This window comes from Nyctereutes procyonoides, unplaced genomic scaffold, assembly GCF_905146905.1.
Source record: "Nyctereutes procyonoides isolate TBG_1078 unplaced genomic scaffold, NYPRO_anot_genome, whole genome shotgun sequence".
NCBI lineage: Eukaryota > Metazoa > Chordata > Mammalia > Carnivora > Canidae > Nyctereutes > Nyctereutes procyonoides.
Window position 1 is genome coordinate 2430760 of NW_026575124.1, and position 17725 is coordinate 2448484.

The 17725-nt window shown below is 50.5% G+C and overlaps 1 protein-coding gene across 1 annotated transcript; it reads right to left on the reverse strand.

Moving 5' to 3' along the window:
* Window positions 1-259: 259 nt before the first annotated feature.
* Window positions 260-17135, reverse strand: SMAGP (small cell adhesion glycoprotein). Its single transcript, XM_055337023.1, has 4 exons — window positions 16756-17135; window positions 16005-16076; window positions 1731-1811; window positions 260-1009 (listed from the first exon to the last, which is right to left on the reverse strand). Exons 1-4 carry the CDS (start codon window positions 17102-17104, stop codon window positions 831-833), a joined length of 681 nt encoding a protein of 226 aa, XP_055192998.1. The 5' UTR covers window positions 17105-17135; the 3' UTR covers window positions 260-830.
* Between the last annotated feature and the right edge of the window lie 590 nt (window positions 17136-17725).

The following is a 17725-nucleotide window of genomic DNA, read 5'->3' on the forward strand; positions in this document are numbered from 1 at the left end:
CTAGTCCTTGCCAGGGTGAAAGGTAACCATTTCATCTCCCAGGGTATGTTTCTGATGAGACTCCCCTGGGACAAGTTTCTCACGACCGTCCTGTTTCAAACTCCTGAGATTGTTCTGGGAACTTCTGAAACTTCTCTGGGGTTTTGTTTGTTTGGGAGAGAACGTATGCCAAGCAGTTAAATAAGCAAAAGAAAATGTCCATAAAATTTAAGCACGGATACGTCAAAATATAAAGGTAGTTACTTTTTGCACATGAGAATCGGATTTCTTTACCAATGAACCTTTTTAATTGTGATAAAAATAGCATCAGTATATGGTGGTTGGGGAATAATGGAAAGGAAGGGCTCAGGTGAGGAGATACAGCACATTCATCAGGGGGTGGGGTCTTTAGTCTCCTGCCCCTCCCACTTGGCCTTTTACCATGGTATCCAGCACCTGGGAAGAACTTCTCCACACACTATTTCTGCTCAGGCTGTCCCTAGTTGACCAGGCAGGGGACAGAGAAGCAGCCAGTGGGCCTAACTCTCCTTCCCTTCGACCGTGAAAACTGAAGATGACCGGGCACATAACTCATGGTGGCCTGGTGTCGCTCCACCTCGTTGGGCAGCCGCAGAAACCAGCTATACTACAAAGGCCTGGTTAGAGACCCCATAAATAGCTTTCCCTGGGTCCCTGGCATCAGTCATGTTGGCATTTGGGCCTGTGTCCTAGACGGAGCTCAGGTCTGCTCGTATCAGTCGATGCTTCTCACTGGCTTCAGATAAAACTTTCACCTAATAAATAGTGTGTTAGCACTGGAGCCTGAATGAGCTCCTCGGGGCCGGGAATCATCAGATGAAATACTCCTCCTTGTCCCTGCCCTTGGCTGAGTCACTCTCCATTTGGAGGATGGCGCTGGGCTCGCCTTCTGCAGGTTCGTAGGTGACGTAGCTGCCTTTGTTCTTGTACAGGTAAAAGAAGATCAAGATCACGACTGAGAGCAGGGTGAGGAAGACCACGGTGATAACCACTTGGAAAGGAGAGGGAAAATGCAGAGATGTTTCAGGATTGAGGAGGTCTCAGTAATTCACGGGGCCCCCTGAATTCAATGATCCCCTCACTTTTTATAAGCATCCTCCTGTTCTGGTTAAGCAGCATCCAGTTCCAAATCCACATTCCCCCACGTGTCCAACTTCCATGGTGCATGATTATCTGGAGTATCCTAGTGCTTAAGCTAAGGACACAGGGCTTTTGATTTCTAACAGGACAATTCCCTCTCAACCAGTTCGTGAGGATTCTGATAGAAACAGGAAGGGGGGCGGGGAGGAAATAGCTTGTTCCAACGGGAAGGCATTTTAAAATCCACAGCCTCCTGTAGGGATTTCTCTGATCCCTCCCCTCCTCGTCCTCCCCCACTTGACAAACCACACATATCCTCATCCCTACCCACATACTGGAGTGTAGTGCCTGTACACACTTACATCTATTTGTGGCCACTTCCCACGTTTACTGGCAGTGTCTCTGGCGTGAAGCCTCTAAGAGTCTTTTATAGCTGTGTCTGTGTGTGTGTGTGTGTGTAAGATAACCTACATGCCAAAACGAGCCTATTAATGGATTTGGTCTCCAATTTGCGGTGCTTTCCTGCACAGGGAAAGTCCTCAATCACCACACCGGGTTCCCAGTCAACGGAGCGAGATGGCCCTTGAATTCACTCAAAAAGTCTCTTGGATTTGGCTCTGGGCCTTTGTTACCTGCAATGAGGGCTGTGCTGGCCTCGGCTTCTGGGGACAAGGCTTCAGTGGCCTGCAGAATTGGGGTAGTCATCGGGTCCTCTGGAAAATTTAGAAAAGTGAAAAAAGGAAATGGGGTGAATTCCTTTGTTCTAAAACATACACTTGTCCTTCAAACTTCACCACCCTACCACTTTTCTAATAAAAAATTCATCGTTCAACTCCTATAGTACATCCATATAGAAAAACCTGGAGAACAGAATAGAAAATAAACTACCATCCCAAGACATTGAGCATTTTGATGGGGTTTCTCTCTGCCTGATACAGTGGTTAAGAGTATGGGCTCTGGAGCCTAGCTGCTGAGGTTCGAATCTGAGCTCTGTCCTTTACTGGCTGTGTTACCTTCAGAAAACTATCCTAACCCCTCTGTGCGTTGGCTTCTTCATCTGCAAAACAGAGATAACAGTATCTACTCTATAGGGTAGTTGTACAGGTACTCAATAAGAGTAAACTATTATTACAAATGCATACTTTTACATAGATAAGATCAAATAATGAGGGATCCCTGGGTGGCTGAGCGGTTTAGGTTTAGCGTCTGCCTTCGGCCCAGGACGTGATCCTGGAGTCTCAGGATTGAGTCCCACATCAGGCTCCCTGCATGGAGCCTGCTTCTCCCTCCGCCTGTGTCTCTGCCTCTCTCTCTGTCTCTCATGAATAAATAAATAAAATTTTAAAAAAAGATCAAATAATGAGCATATACACACACACACACATTATATGGGCACATGCATTTCTTTAATGTTCTTACAAAACTCTTTGTAAACATTATTTTTACTTAGTTTTTTTTTAAATTGTAGTTATAAAAATAGGCTCCATGCCCAACATGAGTCTCAAACTCAGGACCTTGAGATTGAGAGTCACGTATTCTGCTGACTGAGCCGGCCAGATGCCCCAACATTATTATTTCTAAAGATTTTATTTACTTATTCATGCGAAGCAGAGAGAGAGAGAGAGAGAAGCAGAGACACAGCCAGAGGGAGAAGCACGCTCCATGCAGGAGCCCAATGTGGGACTCGATCCTGGACCCCGGGATCACGCCCTGAGCCAAAGGCCCCAAAATTATTTTTAAATAATGAAATAATGTTTCTCCCTTATTAACACCCTTTCCTACACTACTTCAGAGTAGGCCCTGTATCTGAAAGGTTCTGAAACAAGGCTTCTCCTACTCTAAAATATATCTCATACCTTCTTCTGCTATTGGTCTATCCATCCTTTACAGCCTGAAAGTCCCACCCCTGAAGTCACTACCCAGGGTCGGAACACTCAGAACTACTGGTCTCCAGAAGTCCCTTTGAAAAGAATTTACGTGGGCGTTCAGGGAGTCCTTTAGTTGTGTTCCTAGTTAGCATCGTAGTGTAGGGATTTGAAAAGGCACCGGGTTAAGGTTACTGCGGGACAAGGTATCCTGGGGAAAACCGGCTGGCCGACCGGAATCGCCCACAGGAGGCCTTATTCAATATTCGTTCAATAAATAATAATAGCAGCACTCACTGACAGGTACTGGGCTAGGCGCGCTGGGGATAGGATGGTCAGCGCAAGGCCCGCCTTCGTGGAGCGGACCCTCCACCACGCCCTGGCTAACGACAGCGACACAGGAGACCGAGGCAATAAGAGGCCTGCAGGAGGGCATGGGACAGAGGGCCTTGATCGAGTCTCCCGGGGGGTGGGACTGCAGCTGGGAGCTGAAGCGGGGCTAGGAGTCGACAGGGTAGAAGGGACAAGGGGCAGGGCACACTCTAGGCCGAGCGCAGAGCCTGGGTCGACGCCCCGGGACAAGAGTCGGCGCGGCTGGAGCTCAGGGCCGGAGCAGGACTCCTGTCTAATGCCTGACGCCGGCAGGCTCCCGCCTGGGCAGGTGACACGAAGTCAGCAGCGGTAGGCCTGGGCTGGGCCTGGGGCCGGGAGCGCAGAAGGGGCCACTGGTATGGGCCGTGTCTTTACACAGGCCGAGAGGCCCCGGCAACAGGGGAGGCGCCGGCCGCCTAGGGCACCCCCTCTGCGGTCCTCCCAAAGCCTGAACCCCAGCAGGAAGCAACCACACAGGGACGCTGTCGAAGCTGCTGGGGTGGAAGGTCGCCCAGGAAGCGCCTAGGCACTTAAGGAAGTTACCAAACCTCTCCGAGCTTCAGTTTCTTGAGCAGCAGGCAGCTTGGGAGGTGGTTCTGGATGGTTCCTGCCGCTGGTGTTTACACCGGGGAGCGCCCCCCCCCCCCCCCCCCCCGTGGGGCCTGGACCCAGGCACTTGCTTCTAAGGAACAGAGCACAGCCAAAGTGACGGGCTGTCACACTTCCGGGGTCACACTGTGCTGCCTCCTGCCTCGGACTCCCAGGGCCTGCACTCCCTCTTGCCACCATCGCTCTAGAATTCTGTGCAGATGCTCTTTGTTTTGTCTTAAACATTAGAAAACTTAAGATATGCGAAGCGCTGAGAAAAATCATTTAAGTGCAGAAGCCTAAGTGTGAGGATTAAGGAGATTAGGTTCAATCAATCAACAGCAATTTCCTTTGCTCCTACCACGTGTCTGCCGGAGGCACAGTCCAAGATGCGGAGAGAGTGGCAGCGATGAGGCCCACGAGGGACGGGACCATGGAGCTCAAGCTCAGTGAGGGTTCAGAGGATAGATACACGCGACTCCCAGAGGTGGGAGGTGATTGCTAGTTGGGAAATTCTGCAAATGATCCCAATTATTATTATTTTTTAAAATATTTTATTTATTTATTCATGAGAGACGCACAGAGAGAGGCAGAGGCACAGGCAGAGGGAGAAGCAGGCTCCACACAGGGAGCCCGACGTGGGACTCGATCCCAGGACCCCGGGATCACGACCTGAGCTGAAAGCAGACGCTCAACCCCCGAGCCACCCAGGCGCCCCAAACGATCCTAATTATAACAGCTGCCATTTACCAAGTCCTTGCTTGGCACTGGGTGCTTTATATACATACTCACTAACCCTTAAGCGTCAATCACTTCAAAGTGGATGTTTTTATTTGCTAATGTGGACCGCCAGGCCCTGGGAGAGTTAAGTGACATGGCTCATATCACACATGAAGGAACAGTGCATGGAGCCAAGATCTGAATCCATGGCTACCGGCTCCAAAGCCCAAGCAAGGTATTTATACTAACCCTTCCTATTATGGTCCTTTTATTTTTTTCCAGTAGGGAACAAGGGGAAGAGATCATTAAATATGACCATGGGGCAGCACCACAAGCTTTCCAGAAAGCTCGAGGGTTTAAAAAATAGGGGTAAAGGTGGAAGAAACACCAGCCAACCACAATCAACTACACACTGTTGCGCCACAAAAAGCGCGTCCTTAATGCGAACTGGCTCAAGGGTCCCTGGTAGGTGGGGAGCGATGCCAGCGTAATGGGGAAGCCGTGATGCTTCACAGACCACCTTGCTACAACTAGATACAGAAACACAGAAAGACCTTCAGAGACAAACAATTCAAGGCACCTGGTGGCTCAGTCGGTTAAGCGTCTGCCTTTGGCTCAGGTCATGATCCTGGGGTCCTGAGATCAAGGCCCACATTGGGTTCCCTGCTCAGCGGGGAGCCTGCTTCTCCCTCTCCCTCTGCCCCATACCCTCACCTCCTCCATCCCCCCAATTCACCCAGCCCCATTCCTGCTCCCACTCATGCTTTTTCTATTCCATTCTCTCTCAAATAAATACATAGAATATTTTTAAAAAGATCTGAAAAGGGCAGCCTGGGTGGCTCAGCAGTTTAGCACCACCTTTAGTGCAGGGCCTGATCTTGGAGACCTGGGATCAAGGCCCAGGTCGGGTTCCCTGCATGGAACCTGCTTCTCCCTCTGCCCAATCTCGGTCTCGCGCTCTCTCTCTCTCTCTCTCTCTCTCTCTCTGTGCTCATGAATAAATAAATAAAATCTTAAAAAAAAAATCTAAAAAAAAAAAAAGAAAGAAAGAAAGAAAGAAACATACAAGTCAATAGAAGTGCCTTCCTTGGATACAGTTATTGGCTGGTTTCTGCTTACATTAAGCCATCTGGTGAAGCAGTTAAGTACAAATGAAGGAGGTACAAATAAATTTACCTCTATATGAAACCAATGGATTAATGAAGAATAAATAAATAAAATCACACATCAGATTTTTATTTCTGATGAAAACGGTCTCTGTTTTCAAGCAAAGGCTCTCTGGAATCTACTTCTAAAAAGAGGAAGCACACACCTCAGGAATAAAGGCTCATCCATTTTGTAGCATGTGTCAGAATTTCCTTTGTTTTTAAGGCTGAGTAATATAACAAAGGAAGTTCTGACATATGCTACAAAGTGGATTCCACTTACATGAGGTTCCTAGAATAGTCAGAGCCACAGGGACAGGAAGCAGAATGGAAATGGGCACAGAAGGGATGGGCAGTTACTATTTTTTTTTTTTTAAGGTTTTATTTTTAAGTAATCTCTCCACCCAACGCGGGGCTTGACCTTACAACCCCAAGATCAAGAGTTGCATGCTCTACCGACTGGGCCAGCCAGAGGCCCTGGGATGGGAGCTGTTGTTTAATGGGTACAGAGTGCAGTTTGGGAAGATGAAAAAGTGCTGGAGATGGATGGATGGTGGTGAAGGCTGCACAACAGTGTGAATGGACTTCATGCCACAGGACTGTATACTTCAATATTGTCAACTTTATGTTACGTATGAATTTACTATATACCTTTTTCTTCATACAGTTTACATTCTGGGAAGATGGACAATAAATAAAATAAGTACGTAAAATATACATTTATTATTATTTTTATTTTTTAAAGATTTATTTATTTATGATAGACAGAGAGAGAGAGAAAGGGGCACAGGAGGAGGGAGAAGCAGGCTCCATGCCGGGAGCCTGACGTGGGACTTGATCCCGGGACTCCAGGATCGCGCCCTGGGCCAAAGGCAGGCGCCAAACCGCCGAGCCACTCAGGGATCCCCCAAGATACATATATTAGATGTGGATTAGTGCTATGTAGAAAAAAAGAGCAGGAAGGGGTAGGGGGTTGGCATGTGGACAGGGGTGGTCAGGAAGTCTTCCTGATAAGGCGACCTGAGTAAAGACCTATAGAAGGTGAGAAAGGCGGCCAGGCAGAGATCTAGGCAGAGGGAAGAGCAAGTGAAAGACAGTGGTAGCCACAATACTGAAAGGCACTGGGGCTGTTGCACGCTTGGCATGCTTAAGGCACAGCACAGAGGTCACTGAACAGAGCAAGGGAACAAGAGGAGATGAAATGGAGGTTGGGCGTTGTAAGCCATGGAAGGGCTTTGTTTGGCTCTTTTGGTGACTGAAATGGGGTTTGGGGGCAGAGACTGGATTTTTATTTTATTGTATTTAAGATTTTATTTATTTATTCATAAGAGACACAAAGAGAGAGAGAGAGGCAGACACAGGCAGAGGGAGAAGCAGGCTCCATGCAGGGAGCCCGACGTGGGACTCAATCCGGGGACTCCAGGATCACATGCTGAGCCGAAGGCAGACGCTCAACCGCTGAGCCGCCCAGGCGTCCCATGGATTTTTATTTTAAAGTACTGCTTCTTGGGGCACCTGGGTGGCTCAGGGCATGACCCAGGGATCCTGGGATCGAGTCCTGCATCAGGTTCCCTGCAGGGAGTCTGCTTCTCCCTCCGCCTGTGTCTCTGCCTCTCTGTCTCTCTCATGAATAAATAAATAAAATCTTAAAAAAAAAAAAAAGGCAGTGCTTCTCAACCTCTGTTGTGCATAAGAATCCTCTAGGGATCTTGTTAAAATGACTTAGGGGTGTAGGCCTGAAATTCCAAAGACCACACCTTTGAAACACTGAGACCACCATGTTGTGAGGAAGCCCAGTGCTACCTCAGATCTTCCAGCCCCATGGACCTTCCAGAGAATTGCAGCTGCGTGAGCGGGCACAGGGGAAACCAGCCAAATCACAGAATTCTAAGAATAATAAGTTGCTATTGTTATAAGTCACTGGTTGTTGAGATGGTTTATTAAGGTAACTGAAACAGAAGCTGATTTTAAAGGGTCTCTTTTTAAGAACATTTTTTTATTTACTTGAGGGAGACAGAGCAAGAGCGGAATTGGGGGCAGAGACAGAAGGAGAGGGAGAAGCAGGCTCCCTGATGCGCAGGGAACCCGATGTGGGGCTCAATCCCAGGACCCTGAGCTGAAGTCAGATGCTTAGCCCACTGTGGCACCCAGGTGCCCCTTAAAGGATCCCTTTGACTGCAGTGTGGACAACTGGTGGGCTGTGGGAATGTGGAGACAGGAGCAGAAGCAGGTTGTATCCCACCTAAGGGCAAACCTTTTCCTCCTGGCTTAAAAGCATTGACTGAGGGCAGAGCAGCAGCCCAGAGAGAAAGTGGGAGGATTCTGGATACATTCTGACACTAAGACTGACAGGATACAGGGTGGAGTCAAGGATGACACCAAGGTTTTGGGCTGGAGGGAAGGCATGGTGTCACCGAGATGGGAAGCCTGCAGCAGGCACAGATGTGGAAGGGCAGATCCGGGTTCCATCTGGCACATGACTGCTTATCAGACACCCAAGAGCAGGTGTTAAGACCGGAATTTCGGGAAGAGGCCTGGACTGGGGATTCAAAAAGTCAGCATACTGGGCAGCCCGGGTGGCTCAGCAGTTTAGTGCCACCTTCAGCCCAGGGATCGAGTCCCGCGTCGGGCTCCCTGCATGGAGCCTGCTTCTCCCTCTGCTTGTGTCTCTGCCTCTCTCGCTCTGTGTGTCTCATGAATAAATAAAATCTTAAAAAAAAAAAAAAGTCAGCATATTGAAGCCCACGAGGATGGGCGAGATCACCAAGGGAGTAAGTTCAGTAGAGGCCCAAGGGCGGAGCCCAGAAAGGAAAGAACAAAGGAGACCAAGTAGTAGCAGCGGAACAGATCGAGTATGAGGACTGTGGGGCTTTGCCCCGCAGGACTCATGTGCGACCCGACGACAGAAGCTCTGGTGACGTGCTGCGTAGAAGACCCTGGTTGGCAGTGGATTCAAGAGAAAAAAAAAGGGGGGGGGGAAGTAGAGGAACTGAGGTAGAATGTAGATAAACTCCTTTTTTCCCTGTAACTGTGAGCAGAGAAATGGGGCTGTAGTTGGAGGGGGAAGGGAGCTCAAGTTTTTTGTTTGTTTTTTCAAGGATGGGAGAAATGACAGCATGTTTATGTACAGATAGGAATAACTCGGATGAGAGGGAACAGCTGGTGACACATGAGGGAGGGGATGGCTGCGACCCTGTCCTTGAAGGGACGGGATCCAGCGCACGACCGAGGGGCTGGCTGCAGGCGGAGGGCCCGGGCACAGGCGGGCGGCGGGAGCCTTCGGCGGTTCTTTCCGAGAACTTTAACTCGCTCAAGAAAACAGAAGCAAGGTCATCAGTGGGGAGTGAGGATGGGAGTCGGAGTTTAGGGAGAGCCGAAGGTGCTATAGGAGCAAATAGTGTCGTATCACAGAACACGGATGACACTGTTTATAATAGGGGCGCCCGGGTGGCTCGGTCGCTCAAGCAACAGACTCTTGGTTTCAGGGCACGATCCCAGGGTCCTGGGATGGAGCCCCTGGGGGTGGGTGCCCTGCTCAGCGGGGAATCTGCTTCTCTTCCTTTCCTTTTGTCCCTTCCCCAGCTTGTTCGTTCTCTCTCTCTCTCTCTCTCTCTCTCTCCAAAATCAATCCATAAATTAAAAAAAAAAAAAGACTGTCCCTAGGTGGCTCAGCTCTTTAGGGCCTGCCTTTGGCCCGGGGCGTGATCCTGGAGACTCGGGATCAAGTCCCACATCAGGCTCCCTGCATGGAGCCTGCTTCTTCCTCTGCCTTTCTCTCTTTCTTTCTCTCTCTGTGTCTCTCATGAATAACTAAATAAAAATATTTAAAAAAATAAATGGCTTCTTTTTAAAAAAAAAAAACAACAACTATGCTTAAAAAAAAAAAAGAAAAGAAAGGGACACCTGGGTGGCTCAGTGGTTAAGCGTCTGCCTTCAGCTCAGGGCATGATCCAGTCCCAGGATCAAGTCCCATGTCAGGTTCTCTGCGTGGAGCCTGCTTCTCCCTCTGCCTATGTCTCTGCCTCTCCATCTCTCTGTGTCTCTCATGAATAAATAAAATCTTTAAAAAAAAAAAAAAAAAGAAAGTTCAGTATCATTTTTCCCTTATGGTAGTAATTCTGGCTTTTTTGCTAGACTTTTCTGATATACGTCATATTAAGTTCTTGGCAAGGTCTTTGTTTGGGTGACCCACTTTATGGGCGCCTTCCACTGGAGCTTTGTGTAGAAGTGCTTTAGTGCCCTTTGGGTAAACACAGACTCCTGCGGGCCCAGGAAAGGCTTGATAATTTGTGCAAGTCTCCAAACGAGGGGCAACTAACAAACAGATAAACAGATTTCAAACGACCAGGGAAATGGGCCAAACTGAACAAGATGAGAATTTGACAGAGTCTTCCGCCTTGTTCAACTGCTGACAAAGAAAAGAATGGGGGATGCCGCGGCTTGGCAGCAGCAGATATAAAACACAGTGAGATCACCAGAAAGCAACGGGTCCCGGAAGGACATACCTTCAAATGGCAACAAGAGAGCTAGGTTGTAGAATTTTGATGGCTTTTTTTCCCTTCTATATGCTTTCCTTTATCTTCCAAATCTCTTACGATGATGAATACAGTTGACCCTTGAACAACATGGGTTTGAACTGCAAGGGTCCACTTAAAATGTGGATGCCCCCCCATCAATACAGTACAGTATTGTAAATGCATGTTCACTTATGATTTTTTTCCTTCCTTCTTTGAGAGAGAGGGACGCCTGGGTGGCTCAGTGGTTGAGTGTCTGCCTTTGGCTCAGGTCCTGATCCCGGGGTCCTGGGATGGAGGGCCCGCATCAGGCATCCTGTGTGGAGCCTGCCTCTCCCTCTGCCTCTGCCTCTCATGAATAAATAAAATCTTTAAAAGAGAGAGAGAGAGAGAGAGATCATGAGCAGAGGGGAGGGGAGAGGGAGCAGCAGACTCCCTGCTGAGCAGGAGCCCATCAAGGGGCTCAATCCTGGGACCTTTGGGATCATGACTTGAGCAAGGCAGATGTTTAACAGACTGAGCCACCCAGGCAGCCCCTCTTATGATTTTCTTAACAACATTTTCTTTTCTCCAGCTTCCTTTATTCCAAGAATACAGTATATAATACATACACCCATGCAAAATACGTGTTAATCAACTATTTGTTATTGGTAAGGCTTTTAGTAGACTATTAAGTTCTGGGGGAGTCAAGAGTTATACATGATTTTTGTCTGTGTGGGGGCATCGGTGCCCCTATAAGTCCCCATGTTGTTCAAGAGTCAACTCTTATAATCTTTTTTTTTTCCTTAAAGATTTTATTTATTTGAGAGAAAGAGCAAGCATGAGGGGGCAGAGGGAGAAGCAGACTCCCCACTGAGCAGGAAGCCTGATGTGGGGCTCGATTCCAGGACCCTGAGATCATGACCTGAGCCAAAGGCAGACGCTTAACTGACTGAGCCACCCAGGCATCCCTGTTCTTTTATAGTCTTAAAAAATTTAAAACTTGCTGTTACTTTAGGCCCCATTAATATAAATATGGTCTCTAATAATGGAGGCAATAGTGTGGCCCTACTTTGTGACACTCTTAGACCGCTGAGCCATGTCTGGGAGTGACAATTCTGTAGTGAACAGCCAGTGTAGTGAATGGCTGGAAATTGTATCAGATAAGGAAAGCTGGCAAGAGAAAGCCCAGAAAGAAAACTTAGGGAGAGACTAGAACTTGAATGCTATCTTCAAATATGCCGATGGACGGCCTGTGCAAGAGGACCACTGGTGGAAACTAATGAGAGAGAGAGGTCTCTCCCAGAGAAGAGCAAAACTGGTTAAATGCTTCCTGGCATACTGGAGAGAGAATTTTAGCACAGAATGGGTGGTTGACCAGCTGACCCTCAGGATCTTTCTCAGCCTTAGATTTGCAGTTTTTTATAAATTGAAAGTGTTCTAGCAGCATTCTCTTCCAAATAAAATTTGTGAACAGGTGAAATCTCAGTGAAGGCTGTAGTTTAGCTATCAGCATTATACCAAGGTTAATTTCTTGGTTTCCACAATAGGCCATGGTCATGTAAGACACTGACATTAGGGAAAACTGCCTGAAGGGTATATGGGAACTCTCTGTACTATTTTTGTCACTTTTCTATAAATCTAAAATTATTCCAAAATAAAATGTTTACTTTAAAAAAAATCAGGGACGCCTGGGTGGCTCAGCAGTTGAGCATCTGCCTTTGGCTCAGGGCATGATCCCAGGGTCCTGGGATCGAGTCCTGCATCGGGCTCCCCCCATGGAGCCTGCTTCTCCCTCTGCCTCTCTGCCTCTCTCTGTCTCTCATGAATAAATAAAGCTAAATAAATAAATAAATAAATAAATAAATAAATTTTTAAAAATCAAATTTTTGAACTCCACAAAAAGCTGTTTCAGACTAAAGGACACTGGGTATCCTAGGTGCTAGTGACCTAGGATCTTCAGGCTTCAAGTGTCAGAACTGTAATCTGTGGGGGCACCTGGCTGGCTCAGTCAGTAGAGCATGTGACTCTTAATCTAAGGATTGTGGGTTGAACCCTCATGTTGGGTGTGGAGCCTACTTAAAAGAAAAAAAAAGAACTGTAATCTATATTTGTTATTTACAGTTCACAAAACATACATTATTTTATCTCCACTCCACGGTGGTGATGTAAGCAGGGTTGATGTTATCATGGACAAGCTCAGTAAACTGCATCAACCAGCCCAGGGTCACTCAGCTGTTGGCTGAGCTGGGCTTGGAATCCATCTCCTCATTCCAGGGTTCTTACCGGACACACTATCAACTCTCCAGGTTCGGGAAGTATCTCTGCTCTGCCTCCGCTAACCATTTTGTTTATATGTCCACTGGGTTTGGTTCCCTGAGTTTTACTGCAGAATGAAGAGGGTGTTCACCACAGTGCTGTTTGCAAGAGTGACACATATCTGAATGTCCATCAGCAGAGGAATGATTAAATAAATTACAGGCCGTTCATTCCGGAAACACTATACAGTTGTTAAAAGGAATGTGGTAGGATCTGCAGTTACTGGCACAGGATATACGGTTAGATGAAAAAAGCAAATTGCTAGGGCAGTAATGCGTAATATGATTACATGTTTAAAGTAAATTAAAATGAAACTATAAACACACACAGACACATATATATATCTGCATATACATAGAAAAGGTCCAGAAGGCTATTCTTTAGGGGGCATGTAATAGCCTTTTGATGACAAAATAAACAACAACAAAGTAAATTTAAGTTTGGGAAGCCTAGTGTAAAAAGAGGGTGAATGGCTTATATCTCTCTAAGCTCCTGCTTACAGCTGTTACCTTTTTTTTTTTTAAGATTTTATTTGTTAAAAAAATATATTTTATTTATTTACTCATGAGAGATACAGAGAGAGAGAGGCAGAGACACAGGCAGAGGGAGAAGCAGGCTCCATGCAGGGAGGCTGATGTGGGACTCAATTCCGGGATCCCGGGGTCACACCCTGAGCCGAAGGCCGACGCTTAACCACTGAGCCACGCAGGTGCCCCGGCTCTGCTACCTCCTGTTCCTACACCACTTCTCTCCTGTCTCCCTCTCCAAACAGTAACAAATGTTACTCTCTTCCTTCCCTCTCCTCAGGCTTGGAAGGACTGCGACCCTCCTCTCTCAGGTGGGGGGCTTGGGGTGGAGCACCACAACAAGACTTGAGGTTCCACTCAGATCCTAACCAATGAAAGCAAATGAACTTCAAGATCTATTTTGCCTACTTACCCTTTTTTGAGTTGTTGTTAACCCAGTTACCCGTTGGGTTTCTTTGTGGCCCTTGTTTCCAGGCTAAATCTCTTATCACTGAGGCATCAGATCCTTTGCCACCTGAGTCTGCCAACCTACTTATTTAGACCTGCCCAACAAAGGACGACTCCCCCAATTCTCCTTTCCATGGGAATCTGCCCTAGAATTCTGCTTCCTTTCTCTTTCCTTCCCTTTCATGTGCCTGGGCCAGTGGGGTGCAGTGAGACTCTGAGAGTGGTATACCAGGAGAGAAAGAACACAGGCGTTGGAGTAAATCACACTTGGCACAAAATCCTGTCTTGGCCCTTATTAACCATGTGACCTTGGGAGAATTGAACCCCTAAAAATTTCTTAATTGCCCTGAACTTCAGTTATTCCTTCTGTAAAATGAGAATAAAACCCGTTCGTGAGGTTGTGGTAAGGAATAAGCAAGATGAAAAACAAGAAGCCAATTAAAAAACGGGCAAGGACTTGAAGAGATGTCTCTAAAGGAGATATGCAAGAAGAGCAGATGACACATAAAAGATGCTCAGTATCACTAATCATTAGGGAAATGTAAATCAAAACCCTAAGAGATGGCACTTCACACGCATTGCGATGGCTATTATCAAAAAAAAAAAAAAGGAAAGAAAAGGGTAAGTGTTGGTGAGGATGTGGAGAAATCAGAACCCTTGTGCACTTCTGGTGGGAATGTAATATGGTGCAGCTGCTGCATAAAACAGTGTAGCGGTTGCTCAAAAAATTAAACAGATCACCACATGACCCAGCAATTCCACTTCTGGGTATCTACCCCAAAGCAGGTACTCAAGAAGAGATCTGTAAACCCGTGTTCCCAGCAGCCTTATTCACAAGAGCCAAAGGGCGGAAGCAATCTGCCCCTGCACAAATGGACAAAATGACATATGACATGTATAGGTAATGTTGTGTGTTGGATATTATCCAGCCTTAAAGAGGAAAGGACGTTCTGACAGATGCTACAACACGGATGAACTCTGGAGATGTTCAGTGAAAAAAGCCAGACGCAAAATGACAAATACTGTATGATTCCACTTATATGAGGCACCGAGTCAAACGTACACAGAGACAGAGTAAAATGTTGGTTATCAGGAGCTGGAGGGAGGGGGAAGGGGGAGCTACTGCTTAATCGATATAGAGTTTCAGTTTGGGAAGATGACACAGTTCTGCAGAGGGATGGCAAGGATGATCGCACAGGAATGTGATTATTATTAATCAATACTTAACGCCACCGAACTACCAACACTTGGGTTAAAGTGATAACAAGTATATTATATATATTTTACCACAAATTTAAAAACAGAAAGGAAAGAATTGGCCCAAGTCCTAAATTCTCGGCTGCCAAAGCGTCACCTCTTTTCCCCATGGGTGGGTTTATTCTAGGGGTCCCCTGCCTTCTCTTCCAGAACACCTTCCACGACAAACTCAGTCTCTGTGGTTTCACACATGGCACTGACTTGATCTCGAACGCCCACCACACCCTTCTTGGCCCGGGCTACTCTTCAAGAATAAGGGCTAAGGGCTCCGTCCCATGTCACCCCCTCCCCCTTCATGAAGCCTTTGCTGACCAGTCTGGACTTCTATCCGCTCTCCCTCTCGTCTCTCAGTGGACAACGGCCGTTCTGAATCGTGTGCATCACGGTCACAGAGGACAGCGTCTTACGCTTCCCTGGGCTTGCCACTCACCTGTTTCCACATCAGCACAGTGGATGACGGCCGTCCTGATGAATGCCAGGTGAGGCGGTGTACGTGAAAACAAAGGTGTAGAGACCAAGCAAGGCTCGGTTCCTCCCTTACCCTCCACAAAACCACAGTGAAAACCATCAGTGACCACCTGATGCTTTATCTGGCTCAGCTGGGTTACTGGGCCAAAGGCAGGAATTCTCAGTGGGGTGAGAGGTGGATCCCTGCCCGAGCACAGCTGCGGGAAACAGTGGGTTTTGAGGCTGGAGAGTATCATCAGAGGAGTGGACTTAAAAAGCAGGCACACACAAAAAAATAAAAATAAAAATAAAAATAGAAAGCAGGCACAATTCCTTCCCAGACAGGCACCCGTTAATCACACTGACCAAGGATGCGGACTGCTTCCTCGTAGGGGAGCCTGGGCTAGGTGTTTTATAGGGGGTGTCTCATTTCATCTTCACGAATAACCTCGTAGGATAGGAACCATCTCCCCCATTTTACAAATGGGAAAACTGGAGCCTGGAAGGCAGGTCAGCGACTCCGGGCCACAAAGCTTGAAGGGGTAGTACCAGGAACTGGCCCAGGTCCATGCGGGCGAGCCCTCCGGTTGCCGGTTGCCGTCCGCGGCCTCCCAGGGCCCTCCCCCGCGCCAGGCGGCCACAGGGAGGAGGCCCCAAGGACCTGCAGGCCTGGTGCGGGCGGGCTGACACGTCCCCACCACTCGCTCGGGGAGAGCCTTCACCTACCTCCTGGAGGCGCGGTGCTCAGCAGGCTGGTCATTGCCGCGACCCGACGGGCACCTCCGCGGAGGGGCGGGCCTGCGGGAGGAGGGAGGGACGGGCGGGCATGAGGGGGGCCCCTCCCGGCGCCGGCGACCCTGGGGCCCCGGGGTCTTTGGGGCCAGGGTTTCCCGGATTCCCTCCCCCGGGGGGCTCGTCCTAAGCGCTTCTCTCTCGCGCGCGTCTCTCGCCCCGGGTGCGGCGCCACGTGCAGACGGGAGCTCCGGTGCCTCTGAACGAGCTGCCCCGGCCCGTGGCGCGGCCCCACCTCCCCTAAGGGACGCCTCGGGGTCCCGGCGAGGTCGGCCAGGGGGCGCGCCGCTGCCCCGCTCCGCCGCCCGGAGCCTGCGCGCCGCCCGCCACTAGGGGGCAGCGGCGGCCGGGAGGGCACCGCGTGGGGGCAGGGCCGCGGCCCGGGGCGTGGAGGTGGGGGCTCGGCGCCCCGCAGCCCGGCCCCGGCCGCCGAGCATCCCCCCCGGGCCGCCCCCGGGCCGGCGCGGACGTCGGGGCTGGCGCGGGGCGGGGGGGCTCCGGGTGTCGGCCCCGGCCCTCCGCTCCCTCGCTTCCCCGGCCGCGCACACGGTTCCCGCCCCCCCCCCCCGGCCCCCCCCCCCGCTCCCCCGCTCGCGCACTCGGTCCCCGGGCAGCCCCGGGCGCCGGCCGTCGGGACGGGAGGCTCGGCCGCCGTGCGCTCGCGGGCCCCGGGCTGCGCGCTCACCGTGGGTGGCTCGGCGGCCGCGGAAGGGCCCGGGCCGCTCCTCTCCGGCGTCCTCCGAGCCGGGCGGGCGGGGGCGGGGGCGGCGGGGCGGCGGGGCGGCGGGCTGGGTGGGACAGGAAGACGCGGAGCAGCCGCCCTCTGCAGGGCCCGGGCCGCCGGCCGCCTCCGCTGCCCCGCGCCGCAGGGCTGCCTCCGTCCGCCCGGCCTCGGCTCCTCCTCCCGCGCCCGAGGGGCCGCCGGCCGGGGTCGGCTGGGAAGCGCGGCCCGGAGCCGTCCGCTCGCCCCCGTCGACGTAATTCGAATTTCCTGCACGTGGGGAAAGTGACACCCACGGGCGTTTGCATAGCATTTACGTAAATAGGTCGGAGTGAGGAGCCCGAGCCCAAGCCGGCTGGGCGGGGCACGGGGGGGAGGGGGAGGGCATGGGGGAGGGGCGGGCATCGGGTGGGAGGGGGGCACCGTGGGGAGGGCACCGGGCATGGGGCAGGGAGAGGGCATGGGGCAGGGGGAGGGCACGGGGGCAGGGGAGGGCACGGGGGAGGGGAGGGTACCGGGCATGGGGAAGGGGGTATGGGGGGAAGGGCCGGGCATGGGGGAAGGACATGGGGGGAGGGGGAGGGCAGGGGGGGTGAGGCCACTGGACAGAGGACAGGGGGATCCCTCCGATCAGATGATCCGATCGTCCAGTCCGAGGCTCCTGAGGCTGGGCCTGTGCATGTGCAGGCCGAGAGCCTCACAACCTTTGGAGACAACCCCCCACCCTTGGTCAGCCTTGCGACTTGGGGCGAGCTCCCTGACATGCTCCCAAGCCTCCCCTCATCCCTGGAATGACAGCTCTGGCACCCGGTGGGCACCTCACCTGGCGCGACCGGGCCATCAGGCCGCAGCCATCCCGACTCGCTTCTCCTCTCCTGGGGCAGGAATGTTCCCAGACTGATGAGCCCCTGACTAAGGATGTAAGGCTAAAGTG

Bases quoted from the DNA above. Each gene is read 5' to 3' on its own strand.
- SMAGP (XM_055337023.1), bottom strand. From the start codon at position 17,104: ATGCTATGCAAACGCCCGTGGGTGTCACTTTCCCCACGTGCAGGAAAT. The intron at 1,812-16,004 runs GTAGGTGAAGGC...TAAATTTTCCAG, and splicing joins GAGCACCGCGCCTCCAGGAG to AGGACCCGATGACTACCCCA. The intron at 1,010-1,730 runs GTAACAAAGGCC...CTCCTTTCCAAG, and splicing joins CAGCACAGCCCTCATTGCAG to TGGTTATCACCGTGGTCTTC.